Source organism: Coregonus lavaretus (genome assembly GCF_964263955.1).
Source record: "Coregonus lavaretus genome assembly, chromosome: 4".
NCBI lineage: Eukaryota > Metazoa > Chordata > Actinopteri > Salmoniformes > Salmonidae > Coregonus > Coregonus lavaretus.
The window spans coordinates 17,003,185-17,026,897 of record NC_139991.1 but is presented as its reverse complement, the minus strand read 5'-3'; the positions used below and the strand labels follow the sequence as shown (position 1 = coordinate 17,026,897).

Here is a 23,713-nt window from a genome sequence, read left to right as displayed (position 1 = left end):
TTAAAGTTTTATTGATAAACGACACAATAAATTAGAAAAAACTATCAATAACCAATCTTCCATGGGGCATTTCATGAAGTTAGCAGGCAAACCAATGACAGAGCCAACTGTCATTCCTCAAAAAATATGTACATAAGTTCAGTGTATTTCATATTCGCTGAATAACTTCTTATAGTGGCTTCATTCAATATTGGCCCAGGAGATCCTATGCATGGTTGACTTACAGGTACAATAAAGTTAACATTTGTATAATTCACGGCTGCTGCCCCAATAGGCCCATCAAGTGATCCCAAACTTGGTAAAGCTGACATGGACTCATGAGTCACCATGGTCTTTGGAGAGTTACATTTGCCATTGCTGAGATGACATGGCATTTAGTTGGCTATTGCACATTTTCCAAAGCAATACAGTACAGAATAATTTCTTTGTGGGTGGGATTGGGTTTTCAGGTTTATGAATATTGTATTATGGATATTAGAGGTCCAGCCCCATTTAAAGAAAACGGTGCGTATGGACAAACTGTGTATAGATAGTTTGCATAATTGAATGCTACATTAACCTTACTCTGAGGTCAGTCTGCAGTTCACAGAAAAATGATCATATGATCAAAACTGAAGTAACACCATGAGTGAGAGGGCTGGAAAGAACACTGAACTAAGGACTGTAGTAGAGCTGTGTTGAACAACCATGTAGCAGCAGACGTTGAGTCATTTGTGCCCTTTTTCCAATAAACCATCATCCATAATAACCAATAAACTATCATCCATAACTCAAAAGCTCCACGAGAACACAGACCTTAGCCTCACCTTTATTTATAAAAATCAGTCTGTTTGCATGTCCTTTTGGGATACGCAGACAGACAGTGTACAAAACATTAGTAACAACTTCCTAATATTGAGTTGCACCCCCTTTTGCCCTCATAACAGCCTCAATTCGTTGGGCATGAACTCTACACAGGGATTCTGGCCCATGTTGACTCCAATGCTTCCCACATTTGTGTCAACTTGGATGGATGTCCTTTGGGTGTTGGCCCATTCTTGATATGCACGGGAAACTGTTGTGTAAAAAACCCAGCAGCGTTGCAGTTCTTGACACGATCAAACCGGTGCGCCTGGCAGCTACTACCATACCCCATTCAAGGGCACTTAAATATTTTGTCTTGCCCATTCACCCTCTGAATGGCACACATACACAATCCATGTCTCAATTGTCTCAAGGCTTTACAATCCTTCTTCAATCAGTGTAGATGAAGGGGAGGAGACAGGTTCAAGTGGATTTAACAGGTGACATCAATAAGGGATCATAGCTTTCACCTGGATAGTCTACTGTATGTCATGGAAAGAGCAGGTGTTCCTAACGTTTTGTACACTCAGTGTGTATGAATTTGACAGGCACAGCATATCAAAAGACTAAAAATGAAAGTGTATACCTATACCCTTTGAGATCATAAAACAAAAGTAGTCTTGTCCAACCTCTCTAGGTAATTCCATAACCCGATAAGAGCAGTATTGCCATCTTACATGGATTTCCAGCCGCTGAGAAGGGAGAGACCACCTCCATAGGCCCTGATGTGGATCTCACCCCCTCAGCTCATACACCAGGCAGGGGATGATGATGTCAGGAGATTGGGAGAAGTGAAACTATGAGTAGGATAATGACAGGAGGAGGAGGGGATGTCCCAGAGTACTGGCCAGATGACCATGGCTTTCCTTGGGATCTGTCCTTGCCCAATGCTTAACTTCACATGAACCATCAGGCACCAGGCTGATGGCAGTCAAAAGAGTCCCACACTGTCACCTTTCTATACCTGTCTGTGCGTGTAAACGTGTATAGTGTCCCAGCTTGTAAACTACAGACTAATGTAGTAGTCAGGTTACTGGAAGTAAAATGTTGAAATATTCCCTTGTTTTTGCAAAAGAGGTGAATTTCCATGAGTTGGTCCCATGTGTCTGTTTGTGAATTGCAAAGGGTGGTGGGTAACATGGTGAGAACTTTATGTCGTGGTTGGGAGTGAGGTTTACTCACTGATGTCCATCTCGGTGAGCACACAGAAACAGGTGAGCTGGGTAAAACGTGTGAAAGAACCTAGCACAATGGAAAGAAAGAGGTCAGAGCGCAATCATAAATTACTAAAATAAAATACTGTTTCCACATCTTTCAATGGAAATATTTTCAACTATTATACAAGATAGAAATTTAAAATCAGTCCTCACTTGGAAACAGGCTGTGGAAAGGCTCTTATTGAGAGAGGCTAACTCACGTAGTAACTTGGTAATGTAGGGTGGGCGTTTGGACTCGGGTAGGTGGATGCCCAGGAAGTAGACCGGCACTCCGGAGAGGGCAATGGCGATGCCAATGAGAGAATTGATGGTGTCACTGTACAGTGGCACTGCCACGAGGAACACAGTGCAACAACAGAAGATGATGGGGTACAACAGGGTCAACTGCACACAGGAACACATTGGGGAGACAAGCACAGACATTCATTGTTGTCTTACATGTAACTACTTATCTTCCAAGAGATTTTTATCTTTAGTCTATTCATTGATAAAGTATGAACATATTGGTTCACAGGTGAGACCGTCAAGTTCTTACCTTGAGTGGTCTGGGTCTGTCTGGTTCCTTCCAGCGCAGGTAGATCTGCCCAGCGATAGACAGACCCATAAAGAACCAGTAGCTGAAGCTGTAGTAGTTGATCAGCTGGAAGACATCCTCCACAGTCAGGTATACCAAGGCCATGGCACACTGTGGACACAAAAAAAAGACACTGGTCAACAAGAGGCAGAATGTATGACTTGCCAGCAGGGGGAGACATGGCTCATCAAAATCATCCACACCAGATAGTAAGGAAGCTGCACTGGTCATGTCTATCCACCAGGTGTCAGCACTGACAGCAGCATTGAGTTGATGTGGACAGTGGAGATGATTCTACTTTGTTTGTTTGGCATAAAAGTTGATGAAAATGTACAAAAGTATGCAATGTAGGTGATGTAAGGAAAGGGGGTGCTTACGTTGAAGAGTAGAGCAGGGACAGGGGTATACCTCTCCGCATGAATCATAGATAAGGCGTCCGGGAGGTGACCTTCACGAGCACCCACGAAGAACAGCCTGCCAACGGCGGAGGTATCACTTAGATACAGTGCTGAGCGATTAGTGCTTTTTGTGGACGGTTCGGTTTCGGATAGATTATAAAAATATAATCACGGTTTTCGATTTAGTTGATTATTTTGTACATTAAATGCACTATGCATTATGTGGGTTGAACAACACAGAATAAAACAATTATTAAAAGTCCCATGATGGTAGTGACTGCCCATTACTGCTTATCACTTATTAATCATCAGTTATTCACATTATTTTACTTTTATAAAATATTTCAGTTGTTGTATATATTGCATTTGTTTTATTTGATTACTTTATAATTTAATTCCAAGTCATCATCTCATCTCTATAGAGCCCAAAATCACTATTTTAGTAGTTATTCAAAGTAAATAAGGCATACTTTTATGACTGCTGAATACCAACTAACAATCACTTAGATAATGTATTTTCAGGTAGAGATACCTGCCCTCTATCCCATCGTCTTCTGTCTCTTCTCTCTCTCTCCGTGTCTGCCCCACACAGACCGGACAAGTAGCCGCGCAATGGATTATGGTCATTTTAGTTAATTATCACGTTTTCTGCGCTAAACTATGTAGAACATTGGCCTATAGGTAACTACAACTCCCTGCTACGTCGCACAGTTCAGGCATGATCTGATTTATCTCTAGAGAAACTGCAGCCAATGTGTGCATTGAGCTCACATAAAAAAAAACGAACTAAATGGAATTCAAATAATTTAATTTGTTGTTTTAAAAACCAAAAAATAACCGACATTTCGGTTAATCGCTCAGCACTAGCGGCCACTAGAGTATCTGGTCAACCTAATGGTACATCTGTGGCATACAGCATACACTGTAGATACAAAAGTATGTGGACACCCCTTCAAATTAGTGTAATCGGCTATTTCAGCCACACCCGTTGCTCACAGGTGTATAAAATCGAGCACACAGCCATGCAATCTCCATAGACAAGCATTGGCAGTAGAATAGCCTTACTGAAGAGCTCAGTGACTTTCAACGTGGCACCGTCGTAGGATGCCATCTTTCCAACAAGTCAGTCCATCAAATTTCTGTCCTGCAAGAGCTGCCCCGGTCAACTGTAAGTTCTGTTATTGTGAAGTGGAAACATCTAGGAGTATCAACGGCTCAGCGGCGAAGTGGTAGGCCACACAAGCTCACAGAACGGGCCTGCCGAGTGCTGAAGCGCGTAGCGCGTAAATCGTCTGTCCTCGTCTGTCCAAATCCCTCCCCTACCCTACCCTGGACGACGCTGGGCCAAATGTGCGCCGCCCCATGGGTCTCCCGGTCGCGGCCGGCTACGACAGAGCCTGGATTCGAACCAGGATCTCTAGCGGCACAGCTAGCACTGCAATGCAGTGCCTTAGACCACTGTGCCACTCCATGCGCAATGCCAAGCGTCGGCTGGAGTGGTGTAAAGCTCGCCGCCATTGGACTCTGGATCAGTGGAAACACGTTCTCTGGAGTGATGAATCACGCTTCACCAACTGGCAGTCCGACGGACGAATCTGGGTTTGGCAGATGCCAGGAGAACGCTACCTGCCCGAATGCATAGTGCCAACTGTAAAGTTTGGTGGAGGAGGAATAATGGTCTGGGGCTGTTTTTCATCGTTCGGGCTAGGCCCCTTAGTTCCAGTGAAGGGAAATCTTAACACTACAGCATACAATTACATTCTAGACGATTCTGTGATTCCAACTTTGTGGCAACAGTTTGGGGAAGGCCCTTTCCTGTTTCAGCATGACAATGCCCCCGTGCACAAAGTGAGGTCCATACAGAAATGGTTTGTCGAGATCGGTGTGGAAGAACTTGACTGGCCTGCACAGAGCCCTGACCTCAACCCCATCGAACACCTTTGGGATGAATTGAAACGCTGACTGCGAGGCCTAATCGCCCAACATCAGTGCCTGACCTCACTAATGCTCTTGTGGCCGAATGGAAGCAATTAGTCTCTAACAAAGTTACCAAACAGAGTAACCAGCAACTTAGTAAGTACACAAAACACAGGACACCACAGTATCCATACTCACATACGGAAATAGTCTCTAACAACAAACACAACTGACCGGCTTTTAAACAATGGGATGTGTGATTGAAAAACAGGTGGTGCAATGCAGAGGAATGTCCACTGATTGGTCCACCTCAGCAATCAGCAGACACCCCAACGACCACCAATCAGGAACATACAGGACACCTGTGATTAGGGCAGAAGGAAAGAAAAAACACAGGATACCTGTATCCGTAACACCCCCCTTTTTCCAACATCTAGTGGAAAGCCTTCCTAGAAGAGTGGAGGCTGTTATAGCAGCAAATGGGGGACCAACTCCATATTAATGCCCATGATTTTGGAATGAGATGTTCGACGAGCAGGTGTCCACATACTTTTGGTCAGTAGTGTACCTCCGTAATCATTACCAGAAAGCAACTCCAGATGGTGTTTATTATAGAACGTCACTATAAAAACCATCGGAGCACAACATAACTAGAGATATAACCAGATGGAACATGGAAATCAAGGCCTTAGACTGTACAGCAAAACCATAAAGCTTATGGGAGTGTGAGTGTGTGTGTGTTTGTGTATGTGTGTGTGTGTGTGTCACAGGGCTTACCTGGATGCAGCGATAATAGATGCGTTTAGCCCTCCATAACAGGACAGAGCCACAGCGATGGGGATGGTCCAGCTCATCACTCCCAGAGTGTGGTCTGCAAACGTCTACAGAGGAGAAAATAAAACATATTAGGATTTTACACAGAATCTTAAAAACACACACCTTTCCAGGGGACACTTTTACACATTGATAAAGAAAGATCCATATCTAAATTGGAGTCTGTCAGACTCCAATTAAACATCCAGACTGTCAATGGGCCAGACAGCCCTGACACAGATGCCTGAGGGTGATCAGGTGCTTATAGAAACAAAGACAAACAGGCCTAGGAACAGAACTGAACATCAACTCAATGTATACATAAAAAACAAGCAAGGGCGGTAATCGCATTGGTAATAACTTCAACATGTGGCATGTGGGTCGGCACTGTATACAATTTCCCTCTCAAACTACATTCCCGGAAATCAGAGCCATAAATAATCTGCTCTTCAACAGAGACCCATTGGCCCAATAAACTAAATAAAATCTATTCCATGATATAAAAGAAAGAGCTCTTATTTCTGAACTCACCACAGCCACGGCATCACTGGCGAGGATAGCACTCATGTCCAGCACGGCGTAGTAAGCCACGTTAGTCATGATATATATGATTGTGACGATGGGCATGGAGATGGCAATGGACAGGGGCAGGTTCCTATGGGAACAGAGTAAGGTCAAACATTATCATTCATACAGTATACGTCTCTCTTTGTTTGGCATATACTCTTACCGGAGCTGACTTGCTTAAACCTACAGTGCAACATGGTGGTAAGGTTACATGGCACTGGCGTTAATGTGTGAATGTACATACAGTAGGTTCTACTTTGGAATAACACCCAGCTGCCAGCAATCACTATGGCACTCCATTATCTACCACTGCATTCACACATCCTTGTAACCAAAGCTTCCTCAGATTAGTAATGGAACCCAGTTACTGTTCTAGCATGGGAGCAGAGCGGTTTGTGCTTCAGCCGACCCTTCTGTTGGATTCGTTGTCATGCCAAACAGTCATGTATGACAATGAATGACAAAGGAGTTGGCTAAAGCACAAGCAGATCTGCGGCCAGGCTAGTTAATGACTGACTATAGAGGCGGAAATCAAGCAGGTCAATAATGGTATGTTTGGTATGTGTTGTCAGGGTGTCATGAGTACCTCTCTGGGTCCTTGATCTCCTCGGTAACAAAGTTGAGTGTGTCCCAGCCTGAGTAGGAGAACAGGGCAGAGTACAGGGCCAAGGCAATGTCTCCTGGGTCTGTAGAAGAGCCCTGGAACGACGCCTCAAAGTTCATGGTGTATCCTGAGGGGAGGCAGACACAGTAATTACTATACAACCATTCATGCAATGGGATAAAAATCTGATATGAAAATGAATCAACTGTAGTGTGTTGGCAGCAGTGATACAGTGTCACTGACCTTGGCATAGTTTCACTATGCCTGTAATGATGATGACGATGAGGGCGAGAACTTTGGCGTAAGTGAAGACATCCTGCACCCTGGTGCCCCACTTCACGTAGGCCGAGTTGATGAACGTCAGCAAACCTGGGCCAACCAAAGACAGGAGTGTTCACACAACATCAGCAGACTAGTACTTAGCAGAGGACTGTTAAAGATCAAAGATCAGAGCCAAATCCTTTTACTGTGCTGTGAGTCTTTCAATCACGGAGTACTCATTCAATTAGTTACATGTTATGTGTTACAATTCACAGGTCACATGATGAGAGGACTCGAAGCTTCTTAACTCTGAGAGTAGTTCTGTCAGCTCTGTTCTGTTGGGCTTCTGTCTGTACAGATGCACAGTGCAGTGAGTGCACACACATGCATGAAAACAGATCTGGAATCAGTTAATGTACACCCTGTAATGCAGGAACAGTATGTACTATTTCTTGGCCCCAATGTTAGCATAACTGTCTGCTGAAGTAGCGTAGGGTTACTGAAATGGGTATGAGGTAGGAAGGTTCTGGAAAACCTAGAGAGCAAGTCCTACTAAGAGCAATTTGAGAGCATTTTAGGGACTCAACTTAAATTAAACAGTCTGCTAATGTTCTATTTTTACATTGTCTGCATTTTCAGAGTGTCCTTTGACACTTTGTTTGCCATTTGTGAGAGAAGGATATAGGAAAAAGTTAGTCAGAGTGCGTAAGCGCGTCATAAGGGATTACTCACATATGCAGGCGGCTGCGATGAGGCGCGAGGCTGAGTAGGGGGGCTCGCACGTAGGGAAGAGCGGCTGCACCAGGTAGTTAGCGAACGTTATGGCGATGACTGCCTGACTGGTGGGCTCAATGATGAGCAGTGATGTCCACAGGCGAATAAAGGCAATGAATGGACCAAAGGACTCCAGGATATAGGCATAGCTGGCCCCGGACTTGGTGATGGTGGTGCCCAGCTCTGCGTAACACAGAGCGCCGACCACTGAGAATATTCCACCGATGGCCCAGATGACCAGCGACAGGCCGTAGGAGGCGCTGTAGATGAGCACGCCCTTGGGAGACACAAAGATGCCTGAGCCAATCATGTTGCCCACGATGAGGCTGATTCCGTTGAGCAGGGAGATCTCCTTCTTCATCTGCATGCTCTCTTTAGCCTGCTCGGGGGCCACGGCTGCGGTTTCGCCGGGGTCCGAGGAGCTCCCGTTCAGCTTCCTGGACTCGTCCTGGTTCTCCATGCTGGGACTCTGTCTGGGGGCCTGGCTGGCTGGCTACTTCTGGGAAAAGGGTCCCCTCTGACTGGGTGCTACCTGCCCTAAGAGACAAGAAAGGGGAAGACTGAGAATTCGAGATTTGAAAGAGAGAAAGAGAAGGAAAACTAGAGTAGCTAATGTCTCTGAAGCAGACAGAGAGCGTGGAGTGGTCTAGTCCAAATGTAATCCCTCTACTCTCCTCCAGGCCCACTCACTGGTGTAGCGGAAACACCCGCAGCTCTGGGGGCCCATGTGCCCATCATCTCACACCTATGTCTAAATTGTATTACTTTTTTAAAGAAATCATTTTGACAGTAACCCTGCTTTTTAATTTACACATGTAGCAAGCGATTTTACAATTGCATCGTCTATGACGATGTTTGACAGCCATCAGCCATCGTGGATGGTGACAACATTGTGAAGTCACAAACAATGATTTAGTACATTTGAATTTGACTGCACCTCCACAGCAAGGAGACATGCCAAATGGCCTATTCCCTATTTGCCATAGCCTATTACATTTCAATATAAATGTAGTAGTTAGACTATTAACATAATGCAAGAGAACAATGTAGATTGTTTAAAGAGCAGAGAGCACCAAAGCAGCCCAAAATGTCAGATAGGGCCCTTTTTCCCAAACAGACAATAATATAGGCCTACACATAGGCTATTGTCAATAAAAGTTGCAGTAAACGTTACTTTTACAAGTTAAACTTATAAACGAATATGGATAATGTTGTCGAAGTGTTTAGCCTATTCATGTCCTTAAATTGCGCAATGGCCAATTGGGCATAAGCTCCCGCAGCAGCACTTTCAATAAGCGGGAACAAAAAAATAGGCTAAATGAATGATGAGTCGGTGTATGTATGAATGAATGATGAGTCAGTGTTTTCTATAGCTTACAAATTGTGCATGTATATACAAGTCAACAACAATCAGATAAAATAAATGATTATTTAGCCTTTAACAATCTTTATAACACTTGAAGGAACATTGATTTAGGCTAAAAACTAAATAGGCCTATTATGCCTTGCTTATCGAACTGTACAAACCATAAATATACAATCAGATATAAAGAATGTTATAAATAATAATTGTAACACTTAAAAAACGAATTAACATATGCTAAAAACAAATAAGCCTATTAGGGTACTGTACAAATCCTTTCACAAGTTAGAAAATATATCAAGTAGCCTAAACAAAATAAGTACGGAATAACCTAAATTAGTGCAAAAAACTGTAGTCTTTCAAGGTTTGACAGAATATTCCAGGCTATCCTATAGGCTATGTCTTTCGATTAAGATGAATCTGGATTTGAATATAGGCTACATTTAAAATTAAATAAAAAAGTGCAATGAGGAACCATTAGGTCTAGTTGTTTTTTACCATGTCTTAGGCCCCATAAAGGTTTCTGGCAAGGAACACCAGCATGTTCACCCAGTGACGAACTCAGCAGGATGATGGACTTGTAAATATTTTTCCCTGAGTATTTTTCATACAGGAGTAATAAAGGCCTAGTTCACTAATTTTGTGGGGGAAAAAACGATATTTTAATTTATCAGGTGTTTCAGCACCCTCAGCACACCTACTTCCCGCGGCTATACTGATATGAGTATTGTTATGGACAAGAGAAACATAGCCCTACCAATTTGAAAATCATGCAGCCTAGACTAGATAAAAAATAACTAGGTGTAACACTGTTTAGGCCTAGCAATGTGTCCTTTATATATTTTGTTCTTCCCGCCCACCAATTGACGCCTTCGTGCTCACCCCCCTAGAGAAAAAAGAAGATACGATTGTATCTTAACGATATTTGGACAGGAGGATGGGACGATGTCACCCTAAAGTGACGTGTTTGTGTTGTCCAATCTACATGGGTAGTAGGTGAGTCAGAGACAGGATTTTTTAACAAGGTGGTGTTGGTTAGGCCTTAGGACTCAAAGATTTTTGCGTTTTTTGAACACCTGAAACTGCCATTTCTTGCAATCTAGAGCAAAAAAGTGCCTTATATGATAACAAATCGTGTAAAAAAAGAAAAATATATAGTAGCGCAGCCAGTCCACAAGGTGTTGCAGCGCCTCTCTTACATTATTTGGGGAGAACCCTGCAATATAGTTTTCATGAATCTAATTAGCCTATTTCTCAGCTGCGCCAGCTGCGCCAGCTGCGCCAGCGGCAGTCCGCCAGCGGCAGTCCGCCAGCGGCAGTCCGCCAGCGGCAGTCCGCCAGCGGCAGTCCGCCTCGGCCTCCTCACCTAATTGGTTATCAAAAAAATTAGGTAAATCAGGTCGGACTCGGATGGAGAGTGAGGGTGTTGTTCAAGATGGACAAACAAAAGGCAAGACCAAGTGTTGATCAAAAACGTCACCAAAAAGCTTTATCTGATCAAGCTTGTGCCAAATAACCGAAGATAACCACATCAGCAAAGCAATCACCTCATCCTCGACTGGCGAAACACCATTGGTGTAGCAGTGGTGTAAAGTGCTTAAGTAAAAAAACTTTTAAAGTACTATTTAAGTCGTTTTTATGGGTATCTGTACTTTACTTTACTATTTATATTTTTGACAACTTTTACTTCACTACATTCCTAAAGAAAAGATTGTACTTTTTATTCCATATATTTTCCCTGACAGCCAAAAATGCTCCTTACATTTTGAATGCTTAGCAGGACAGGAAATGGTCCAATTCACACACTTATCAAGGTAACATCCCTGGTCATCCCTACTGCCTCTGATCTGGCAGACTCACTAAAAACACAAGCTTCGTTTGAAATGATGTCTGAGTGTTGAAGTGTGCCCCTGGCTATCCGTCAATAAAATTGTGCCGTCAGGTTTGCTTAATATAAAGAATTTGAAATGATTTATACTTTTACTTTTGATACTTAAGTATATTTTAGCAATTACATTTACTTTTGATACTTAAGTATATTTAAAACCAAATACTTTAAAGACTTTTACTATAGTGACAGTTCCTCTAGTGAGAGTGCCGGCCCTCCTTCTCCTCCTCATCCTCTCTCAGAATACCAAGCTGACCACTGCCAAAGACCCAGCAGCGCTCATGAGAGCAGGAGTGTTCAGTGAACACTGATAAGCCTACGAGTGATGAGACAGATTGCCCCGACAGCGTGGAGTCTGGGACTGGGAGACTAGTCATGATTGAGGCAAAGATGAACGGAGCAAAGTACAGAGAGATCCTTGGTGAAAACCTGCTCCAGAGTGCTCAGGACCTCAAACTGGGTCAAGGTTCACCTTCCAGCAGGACAATGACCCTAAGCACACAGCCAAGACAACGCAGGAGTGGCTTCGGGATACGTTTCTGAATGTCCTTGAGCCCGGACTTGAACCCGATCGAACATCTCTGGAGACCTGAAAATAGCTGTGGAGCCATCCAACCTGACAGAGCTTGAGAGGAACTGCAGCAAAGAATGGGAGAAACTCCCCAAATACAGGTGTGCCAAGCTTGTAGCGTCATACCCAAGAAGACTCGAGGCTGTAACCGCTGCCAAAGGTGTTTCAACAAAGTCCTGAGTAAAGGGTCTGAATACTTATGTAAATGTCATATTTCAGTATTTTTTATTTTTTGCAAAAAAATGTAAAGACCTGTTTTTGCTTGGTCATTATGGGGTATTGTGTGTGTTAAACAAATCAAAATATATTTTTGATTTTTGATTCTTCCAAGTAGCCACCCTTTGCCTTGATGACAGCTTTGCACACTCTTGGCATTCTCTCAACCAGCTTCAGGAGGTAGTCATCTGGAACTGGCTACTTTGAAGAATCTCAAATATAAAATATATTTTGATTTGTTTAACACTTTTTTGGTTACTACATGATTCCATATGTGTTATTTCATAGTTTTGAGGTCTTCACTATTATTCTACAATGTAGAAAATAGTAAAAATAAAGAAAAACCCTTGAATGAGTAGGTGTGTCCAAACCCTTGACTGGTACTGTGTATATATATACACACTGCTCAAAAAAATAAAGGGAACACTAAAATAACACATCCTAGATCTGAATGAATGAAATAATCTTATTAAATACTTTTTTCTTTACATAGTTGAATGTGCTGACAACAAAAATCACACAAAAATTATCAATGGAAATCAAATTTATCAACCCATGGAGGTCTGGATTTGGAGTCACCCTCAAAATTAAAGTGGAAAACCACACTACAGGCTGATCCAACTTTGATGTAATGTCCTTAAAACAAGTCAAAATGAGGCTCAGTAGTGTGTGTGGCCTCCACGTGCCTGTATGACCTCCCTACAACGCCTGGGCATGCTCGTGATGAGGTGGCGGATGGTCTCCTGAGGGATCTCCTCCCAGACCTGGACTAAAGCATCCGCCAACTCCTGGACAGTCTGTGGTGCAACGTGGCGTTGGTGGATGGAGCGAGACATGATGTCCCAGATGTGCTCAATTGGATTCAGGTCTGGGGAACGGGCGGGCCAGTCCATAGCATCAATGCCTTCCTCTTGCAGGAACTGCTGACACACTCCAGCCACATGAGGTCTAGCATTGTCTTGCATTAGGAGGAACCCAGGGCCAACCGCACCAGCATATGGTCTCACAAGGGGTCTGAGGATCTCATCTCGGTACCTAATGGCAGTCAGGCTACCTCTGGCGAGCACATGGAGGGCTGTGCGGCCCCCCAAAGAAATGCCACCCCACACCATGACTGACCCACCGCCAAACCGGTCATGCTGGAGGATGTTGCAGGCAGCAGAACGTTCTCCACAGCGTCTCCAGACTCTGTCACGTCTGTCACATGTGCTCAGTGTGAACCTGCTTTCATCTGTGAAGAGCACAGGGCGCCAGTGGCGAATTTGCCAATCTTGGTGTTCTCTGGCAAATGCCAAACGTCCTGCACGGTGTTGGGCTGTAAGTACAACCCCCACCTGTGGACGTCGGGCCCTCATACCACCCTCATGGAGTCTGTTTCTGACCGTTTGAGCAGACACATGCACATTTGTGGCCTGCTGGAGGTCATTTTCCAGGGCTCTGGCAGTGCTCCTCCTGCTCCTCCTTGTACAAAGGCGGAGGTAGCAGTCCTGCTGCTGGGTTGTTGCCCTCCTACGGCCTCCTCCACGTCTCCTGATGTACTGGCCTGTCTCCTGGTAGCGCCTCCATGCTCTGGACACTACGCTGACAGACACAGCAAACCTTCTTGCCACAGCTCGCATTGATGTGCCATCCTGGATGAGCTGCACTACCTGAGCCACTTGTGTGGGTTGTAGACTCCGTCTCATGCTACCACTAGAGTGAAAGCACCGCCAGCATTCAAAAGTGACCAAAACATCAGCCAGGAAGCATAGGAACTGAGAAGTGGTCTGTGGTCACCACCTGCAAAACCAGTCCTTTATTGGGGGTGTCTTGCTAATTGCCTATAATTTCCACCTGTTGTCTATTCCATTTGCACAACAGCATGTGAAATTTATTGTCAATCAGTGATGCTTCCTAAGTGGAGTTTGATTTCACAGAAGTGTGATTGACTTCTGAGTTACATTGTGTTGTTTAAGTGTTCCCTTTATTTTTTTGAGCAATATATATATATACACATACATACACACACACACACACATACACACACATCTTTTTAAAATATATTTTCCTATATTATTTTCCCCTACCCCTCTCCTAATTGTAGTAAAGTTATGGACAACAACACTTAAGCTTCTACCTCCAGCTTATACACACTATATACATTTTACGGACACAATGTATTTTCCAATAGTTCTCTTTTGTTTGTTTTTAATCCCATCCTTCAGCTACCATCAACCCCTCCCATCTATCTTTGAAGCCCATCCAGTTTGATATCTATTTTGCCATATATTTTTAACTGTGCTGTTTCACAAAATTTCTGAACACAGTATATTTTACATTAGTTATCTTGTTGTTTCAATCCCACCCTTCAGCTCCACTCAACCCCTCCCATCTATCTCTTAACACCATCCATTTTATATTTCTATTTGCCATATATTTTTTAACTGTGCTGTTTCACAAAAGTTCTGAACTTGTAAATTAAAGATTTCTTTTTGCTAAAAGTATTATTATATTATTGCTCGATTGACTATAACTTTTCAAATCATCAAGTAGTGCTATCTGCACTTGTTGCACTTCTTCAACCATTCCTGGACCTGCGACCAAAAACAAGCTACATATGGACAGTACCAAAACAAATTGTATAATTTGGCACTAATAGACTGGTTTTACGCAGCACAAACTCTCTATCCAAGCTGCGAGAGAGTGCAAGGACGGCTAAGATAGGCTATAGGCCCACAGGACAGTTTTATATTTAAAAAAATTGGTTACTGATTAGTATGCCGCTGCATCGAACATTTCATTTACAATCTGCAATGTTTGAATTTCCTACGTGAATTACTGAACAAGTAAATACATTATTGCCACCAGCCAGCATTCTAAATAGCTGCATTGCGACACCATAGGCCTATAGCTACGTGAAACATAAACGTTAGGCTTAACATGAGAAAATCAAGATAAAAATAAAAAAAACATGTACCCATTAAAGCAAAGCTATAGGCTACTTCAAGCACTAGCACCACATCATCTGATAGCCTATTGATAGGCAGCAGCGTAGACATCGCCATTTCAGATCCATGGACAGCAATCGGTAGTCTATACTTTGTGAGTGGCTGACGCAAACTCCAACCAGAGAAACTGTGCTACGCCAGTGGGCCCACTGTCATGGTATGTAGGATAACATCAGATCCTGGCTCTAATGCCCTCTACAGTCCAGTCAGTGCTGCGGCAGGGCTGTACACTACATGTGAAGAATGTGCTTAACTGATTGTGTCAATGAGGACGAAGACCTCTGATATAACTGCACTCTGTCAATAACTAGACAACTCTTATTCTGCTATTATACCATCTGCTTGTCAAGAGATTGTTCATTATTCATTAAGCGTACTTACTTAATTACCACATAATTTTGAGAAAGACAGGTAAGAGGTAAACAGACCTCTTAGAGTTTAATGAAATAAATGAATGGCTCAGAGAGGTGCAGTGAGACATGAATGAAAGGGTGTAAGCCCCATGCAGCCCCATGTGCTGAAAGTGAGCTCATTTGTTTAACTAAGAACATGTTCTAAGAAATTCCTCCCTACTTTCTGGAAAACCCTCAAATACAGTGCTATGGCCAGTTGCTCTTCCGGGAATAGAGGCCGGAGTCACCATATTTGCATGGGATTGTCAGCACAACTCCCCTCGGACTGTCAATCAGAATAAATATCAGCCCGCGCAGAGAAGCACAAGATTGAACTTCACTCAACTTTCTAGAGTTTTTCCTCTTTAGTTATTTACACTATCAACGTTTCGCTCTACTGTGGGAATTGCTTGAATCAACGCAATATTAGCCACTTTCAATGTAACATACCGAAACAAAACGAACTATGCAAGACTTAGTGCAAAACTATCTGTGCAAAAAAATATTGGAGGCAGAGTGCATCAGATTAGGATTCTATTGCATTGACAGGCACAACTCAGGCCCATACACTACACAGTCTGGTGCACCATAACCAATCAGAGCTGCAGTTGGCCTATATGCAAATAGCCATTTATGGATCTGTGCCATTCACTTTGAAATTGACTGTTTACAGCATGAGCGGTCGCTAGTAGATGCGCTTGTTTTGAGATCATATGCACATTTGTTCATATTCTTTGCTAGTTAGTGAGTTATTGGCCCAGTTATAGCTAATTTCTAGTCAACAATGGGGGAGTGGTTGCTTCCTACAAGAGCACAAAAGGTGTGCATTTCTAGCCATCTTTGAAAAGCTAGTCAGGTAAAGAGCTTTTGTTATGTCTTAAAGGGGCAGTGTTGTATTTTGAGACTGTCTTGAATAAGCCAAGTAGCCAATAGGCAGAGGGTAGCATAATTTGTCTGATTCTCTGTAATAATCATATGGAAATACATTTACATTTTAGTCATTTAGCAGACGCTCTTATCCAGAGCGACTTACAGTTAGTGAGTGCATACATACATATTTTTTTCATACTGGCCCCCCGTGGGAATCGAACCCACAACCCTGGCGTTGCAAACACCATGCTATATCAACTGAGCTACATCCCTGCAGGCCATTCCCTCCCCTACCCTGGACGACGCTGGGCCAATTGTGCGCCGCCCCATGGGTCTCCCGGTCGCGGCCGGCTACGACAGAGCCTGGATTCGAAACCAGGATCTCTAGTGGCACAGCTAGTGCCTTAGACCACTGCGCCACTCGGGAGGTACTCCCGGAAATAACAATGCATTTTCTTTTGTAAAGTGGTTTCTTGCATCAAACGACAATATTTTCAGTCACCTCCTTGCCTGAAGGACAAGTGAATAAACAGGTTAATGTCAAGCCCTGCATGTTTTTTTCAAAAGTCTCATGGAATGTACATTTACCCATGTACATTTACTCATGTAGTCCACATTGAACACCACACATTTGCTGCTACTATAGGCTAAATGATAGAACAGCTATTTCCATGTTAAAATGTTATGGGATGCATTTCTCTCCATTGTTTTTGATGGTAGGCCACTGGTAGGCCTACATTATGATCAAATAGCCACAGTAGCCTACCTGGCCACTGTTAAAATGGTAACTTAAAGCGGTTACAGCCTCAGTGTTCACAGTAAATGCGCGCCGGAAGTTGCACGGATTTTCACAACATTCAAGTTTGCGCTCAGCAGACCAGACATTTCTCAGTGCCGAAACATTGGGAACATTGACTGTCATTCCACTAAGATATGCCCTATACATGCAGACTGTGAGAGAAAAAGAGATGTCAATATCCACATCCCACAGGTGGTTATTTGAACAAAACAGGGGTTGTGTTTCTGAACTGCCCTGTCTGGAAGGGGCTCTGCTTTTGTTTCTCATCATTAAATATTGCATGCACCTTATGGTACCATAAGGTGCATACAGTATCAATGACATATCAAACCCTAGTGCTATACGATGGTAGGGTTAAGCGATATATCGTCTTTTGAGGTATACCGGTATGGATTTTTACAATACAGTCTATAAAAAGGTATTTTGATACAGTGCTAAATAAATGAAAAGTTGAACAAATTGGACTACTTCACTGTCAGTTTTGTCCTAGTTTGGTTTGGTTTGTTTGAGTATAAAACAATCAGAATGGAGAAAGTCCATTTAAACCACTTAGAATTCATTTATTGTCATCATTTGTTGTCATTCATTTGTTGTCACTACTCATGAAATATATTTAGAACTTTTATTATTCAGAAACATAAAATACCGTCAAATATCGCAATACCGTCAAAAATAAGTAAAATATTGTGATATGATACACTACATGACCAACGGTTTGTGGATACATGCTTGTCAAACATCTCATTCCAAAATCATGGGCATTAATGTGGAGTTGGTCCCCCCTTTGCTGCTATAACAGCCTCAACTCTTCTGGGAAGGCTTTCCACTAGATGTTGGAACATTGTGCAGGGAGTTGCTTCTATTCAGCCACAAGAGCATTAGTGAGGTAGGGCACTGATGTTGGCCGATTAGGCCTGGCTTGCAATCGGCGTTCCAATTCATCCCAAAGGTGTTCGATGGGGTTGAGGTCAGGGCTCTGTGCAGGCCAGCCAAGTTCTTCCACACCGATCTCAACAAACCATTTCTCTGTGGACCTCGCTTTGTGCACAGGGGCATTGTCATGCTGAAACAGGAAAGGGCCTTCTCCAAACTGTTGCCACAAAGTTGGAAGCACAGAATCGTCTAGAATGTCACTGAATGCTGTAACATTACGATTTCCCTTCACTGGAACTAAGGGGCCTAGCCCGAACCATGAAAAACAGCCCCAGACCATTATTCCTCCTCCTCCTCCGATGAAACAGCCTAAAGGGAGGAAGTCAGATACCTGGCAGTGTGGTGCCAGGACAACAACCTCTCCCTCAACGTAAGCAAGACAAAGGAGCTGATCGTCCCTATCATGGTCCAAACACACCAACACAGTCGTGAAGAGGGCACGACAACGCATCTTCCCCCACAGGAGGCTGAAAAGATTTGGCATGGGCCCTCAGACCCTCAAAAAGTTATACAGCTGCACCATTGAGAGCATCTTGACTGGCTGCATCACTGCTTGGTATGGCAACTGCTCAGGATACGACCGCAAGGCGCTACAGAGGGTAGTGCGTACGGCCCAGTACATCACTGGGGCCGAGCTCCCTGCCATCCAGGACCTCTATACCAGGCGGTGTCAGAGGAAGGCCCTAAAAATGGTCAAAGACTCCAGCCACCCAAGTCATAGTCTGTTCTCTCTGCTACCGCACGGCAAGCGGTACCGGAGCGCCAAGTCTGGGACCAAAAGGCTCCTGAACAGCTTCTACCCCAGTGTCATATGATTGCTGAACAGTTAATTAAACGGCTACCCTGACTTTCTGTTTCTCACCCCTTACCTACATGTACATATTACCTCAATCAATCACCCCAACTACCTTGTACCCCAGTACACTGACTCGGTACCAGTACTCCTTGTATATAGCCTCGCTATTGTTATTTTATTGTGTTACTATTTTCTTTGTATCTATTTGTTAATTTTCGTACTTTTTAACTACATTGTTGGGAAAGGGCTCGTAAGTAAGCATTTCATGATAAAGTCTACACTTGTTGTATTCGGCGCATGTGACAAATACAATTTGATTTGATTTGCCAGTGGCCATGACACTGAATAAGACATCAAGTCCTGTGTTGCTGAGTGGGTATGTCCTGTCTGTGAGTCATGCTCTTATGGCACAGGGCCAGCAGCTCCTCAGTGCTTTGACCTTGAATAGCTTCTGTACTGTTGCAGTCTCCTTCCTGAGCGGTATGACGGCTGCATGGTCCCATGGTATTTATACTTGCGTACTATTGTTTGTACAGATGAACGTGGTACCTTCAGGCATTTGGAAATTGCTCCCAAGGATGAACCAGACGTGTGGAGGTCCACACATTTTTTTCTGAGGTCTTGGCTGATTTCTTTTGATTTTCCCATGATATGACGTCAAGCAAAGAGGCACTGAGTTTGAAGGTAGGCCTTGAAATACACATGGGGAGAAATATCCTCTGGTCTGATGAAACAAAAAAATTACTGTTTGGCCATAATGACCATTGTTATGTTTGGAGGAAAAAGGGGGCAGCTCGCAAGCCAAAGAACACCATCCCAACCGTGAAGCATGGGGGTGGCAGCATCATGCTGTGGGGGTGCTTTGCTGCAGGAGGGACTGGTGCACTTCACAAAATAGATGACATCATGAGGAAGGAAAATTATGTGGATATATTGAAGCAACATCTCAAGACATCAGTCAGGAAGTTAAAGCTTGGTTGCAAATGGGTCTTCCAAATGGACAATGACCCCAAGCATACTTCCAAAGTTGTGGCAAAATGGCTTAAGGACAACAAAGTCAAGGTATTGGAGTGGCCATCACAAAGCCCTGACCTCAACCCTACCGAAAATGTGTGGGCAGAACTGAAAAAGCGTGTGCGAGCAAGGAGGCCTACAAACCTGACTCAGTTACACCAGCTCTGTCAGGAGGAATGGGCCAAAATTCACCCAACTTATTGTGGGAAGCTTGTGGAAGGCTACACGAAACGTTTGACCCAAGTTAAACAATTTAAAGGCAATGCTACCAAATACTAATTGAGTGTATGTAAACTTCTGACCCACTGGGAATTATTCTGACATTTCACATTCTTACATTTTAGTTATTTAGCAGACGCTTTTATCCAGAGCGAATTACAGTTAGTGAGTGCATACATTTTCATACTGGCCCCCCGTGGGAAACGAACCCACAACCCTGGCGTTGCAAGCGCCATGCTCTACCAACTGAGCTACAGGGGTGGTGATCCTAACTGACCTAAAACAGGGAATTTTTACTAGGATTAAATGTCAGGAATTGTGAAAAACTGAGTTGAAATGTATTTGGCTAAGGTGTATGTAAACTTCCGACTTCAACTGTAACTAGAATGAGATTCACTTTATATGATCTCTCTCCCTTTCTGCTCTGATAGACATGAGCCTGCAACTCATCTCTCCAGCGTTGCACTTCATCATTTATTTCCTTGTAGAATCGCGCAAAGGGTTCTGAAGAAACTGCAGCACCCCTGATAAATTTAAATACATTTGCCAAAGTTATATAATTACTGCTGTCTGTTCAGAACTAAATTAAATCATTCAGAATAGCCTATAACACAATGAGAAGGCCTATAATTTAACCACAGAGGATCAATAGCTTCTTTTTAAAAACAGGCTAGCTGTGGATTGTAGCCCAATAACAAGGAATAGCCTACAGTCGGGAACGCGAGGCAAATCTGTCAGTGAAAAAACACCATGCAGACAAAACAGTCCTTTAGCAATATTTCAAATACAATTGAGGAAAAACACAGGTTGGAAACCAAATGGCTCCTGCTGAAAAGAGAAGACTATGCTGTAGGCTACCAAAATATTTGATCAACTTCCAAATATTGTTTTACAAAGTAAAACAAAAGAGAGAGGCTTTTGGCACGAGTGCATCAGCCATCACCAGCGAGTGAGCTGCGCATCATTGGGTGAGTCAGTGGAACTGGAAAGCATTTTTAGGACTATAATTTCCTCCTCAATATGGGTCTCCACACACCTAGGCCTAGGCTATTGATGGAATCAAGACAAGGTAGTTTTTATTGATCTCAGATTCTCAGTTTGTCAGTGTCAAAGTAGCCTGCCATTTCAGTAATTTATTTGTGCGGTATTAAAAAAGATTATGCCAAAGTCTCGAGTCATGTAAAATGATGTAGAATTGCATGAAATGCCTTTATAAAAGGCCCCCCAAAACATCAGAGACCCTAGGCTACTAAAAATGTTCCCCATGTGTACAACTTCTGTAAGTGTCTCTACTCTACGCCACTTTTTTCTCATGCGTTCAGTACCTCAGAACTCCCCAGGTCACTCCCCTCTCGCGCTCACTTTTTGTTCCGGCACCTCCCGATTTACAAATTAAGCACTGGCCTAACACTTACCCTAACCTTAGCCCTAACCTTTACCCTTATTCAAAACCTAACCCTAACCGTAACCTTAGCAAGCAGTTGCTTATCAACAGATATTCAAAATATCAGGCTATTGGTCTTCAACTAAGTTTTGAGCTGAGTAAGCCTAATTGTAGCTGATTTCACAAAATATGTTACCATGTTATATTCATTGTAGAAATAATGTATTTCTCAGCACCAGTATATCTAACAAGACTATTTTCAATATTAGGAGAAAGACCAAGGTCTTGGGTTGAAATGGGGACCCTTTTTATCCTCATATCTTATTCCAACATGGAGTTATAAGCCATTAAACACACTCTGTCCGGGGTTGGTTGTCACAGAGTATGGGGTTGGTTGTCACAGTGCCATTTGTTTTTCAGCAACAATTGAACCAAAGTGTTAGATATAAATACTGTTCAGGCTTTACTTTTTCTAAAATAGTAAAAATTAATTCAACATTGTTGAATATTTGCTTTGACATTGTAGTTCTTACTCCACTCAAATCGTCACAGTAGAGTACAGTATAATATAATGTATTGTATCCTACTATACTCTATTGAATTAAACTCAACTGTAATGTACTGTACTATACTCTAATGCAGTGGTTCCCAACCTTTTTTGAACTGTGGCACACCTTGATGGGACGTAAAATTATGCAGCACACCTAAAATGTCCCTAATTTATTTAGTGGTAATGACCTCCATCTCATCTGATCCATTATGCAATCAATTTTATGTGACAATTTTTTAAAAACAGATTACATAGGGTTTATTTGAAATATTTTCATCGTTTTGATAGCTCCTTACTCAAGAGCGTCCTGCCAGAAAGAAGAAAATGTAGCTCAGGTAAAATCGGTTTGGTCTACAGATGAGTGGTTTTCTGCGACACAAGGCCATGCTCAGTTTGTTTAGCAGAGGCTGTGGAATAGCTACAGTTAGCCCAGAGCCATATATTAAGAAATAAATTACTCTGGCTAAACCTAATCAGATTTGCCTGTGCTAATGGTTTTCACAGACAAAGTAAAATTACACAAATGAAACAACAGCCTGAGCGCACTGGATAAAGATGTAACCATGTTCCATTGAATGTATTATCTGACCAGCACTAGGGTGCCCAAGTCAAAATTCCATGTGCATTCCGCAGGCCACAAGATTAGGAAACGTTTCGCAGCACACCTGAGAGTTCCTTAAGGCACATCAGTGTGCTGCGGCACACCGGTTGGAAACCACTGCTCTAATGTCCTGTACTCCACTAAAATTAAACTCAACTGTATAGTACGGTTCTTTTCTCTACTGTACTGTACTATACTGAATTCAACTGTATTGCACTGTACCGTACTACTGTACTCTAACATACTCTGCTGAATTAAACTCTACTGGACTGTGCTATCCAAACTTGTGAAACATAGTCGGCTTTTCAACGTCCAGAAAATAAGTATTCTAGGCGTCTTTTCAACGTAATTTAGCTTACTGGGTACATTGTTACAATGGGGATGGTTATCAGATTGTGACAAACGGGCTTGACCTACACATTTCTTTGTTGTTGAAATTATTACACAGCCCCCCTGGATTTTGAGTAAGCACTGTGACAACCAACCCGTGAGACAACCAACCCCGGTCTCCCCTACAGGGAAATCGAGGATTTGAATTTGTAGCCTAAATGAGATTGATTTTGGTCTGTTTCTAAAACAATATCGACATTATATTTACTGTAATGTTCAGTAAAACATACAGTTAAACCAATGCAAACGCAGGGGACCAGTTATCTTTTCCACCTTCTTGCCAGGAAATAACAACCTCCTTTGTCCTACATGGCAGGTAGGCTGTGAATCAGGCAATTACACTGACTAGTGAAATAGATAGTAACATAGCTACATTCGTATCCGCTATTTGTCTTACCTTTTTCTTGTTTTCTGGTTTTCGCTCTTGACGACCTGCCAAGATGTGTGGCTGCGGCATCCCCACTGAACACACAGCAGAGAAGACAAATTATCAGTCACGTGACGGCGGCAATAAATGATCACGTGAATGAATACAGTTGCTGTCAAATACAGTATATTGGAACACTTGCATGATTCACTATTAATTTTCTTCTAAAATAAGTAACAATATATATATATATATATATATATATATATATATATATCATTAGGTGTTTACAGTATTTGTTTGATTTACAACTGCACTGGACCAAGAAACAAAAATGAAACAGATTTTTCACTTCAAAGTAAAATAAATACCTGGAATCAATTATTCAGAATTCAAATGAAATGA

At 42.8% G+C, this 23,713-nt stretch overlaps 1 protein-coding gene across 1 annotated transcript; it reads right to left on the bottom strand.

Moving 5' to 3' along the window:
* Nucleotide 1: 1 nt before the first annotated feature.
* Nucleotides 2-23,392, bottom strand: LOC311127276 (Y+L amino acid transporter 2). Its single transcript, XM_084159083.1, has 10 exons — nt 23,339-23,392; nt 7,927-8,505; nt 7,177-7,302; nt 6,916-7,060; nt 6,294-6,417; nt 5,727-5,830; nt 3,012-3,108; nt 2,596-2,745; nt 2,261-2,444; nt 2-2,085 (listed from the first exon to the last, which is right to left on the bottom strand). The coding sequence occupies exons 2-10, from the start codon at nt 8,426-8,428 to the stop codon at nt 2,018-2,020; spliced, it is 1,500 nt and encodes a 499-aa protein (XP_084015209.1). The 5' UTR covers nt 8,429-8,505; nt 23,339-23,392; the 3' UTR covers nt 2-2,017.
* Between the last annotated feature and the right edge of the window lie 321 nt (nt 23,393-23,713).

Excerpts from the sequence above, each read along its gene's own strand:
- LOC311127276 (XM_084159083.1), bottom strand. The coding sequence starts at position 8,428 with ATGGAGAACCAGGACGAGTCCAGGAAGCTGAACGGGAGCTCCTCGGAC. Across the intron at positions 7,303-7,926 it reads CATCGCAGCCGCCTGCATAT|GTTTGCTGACGTTCATCAAC; the intron begins GTGAGTAATCCC and ends TGGTTGGCCCAG. Across the intron at positions 3,109-5,726 it reads TCTATTATCGCTGCATCCAG|GCTGTTCTTCGTGGGTGCTC; the intron begins GTAAGCCCTGTG and ends CGCCGTTGGCAG.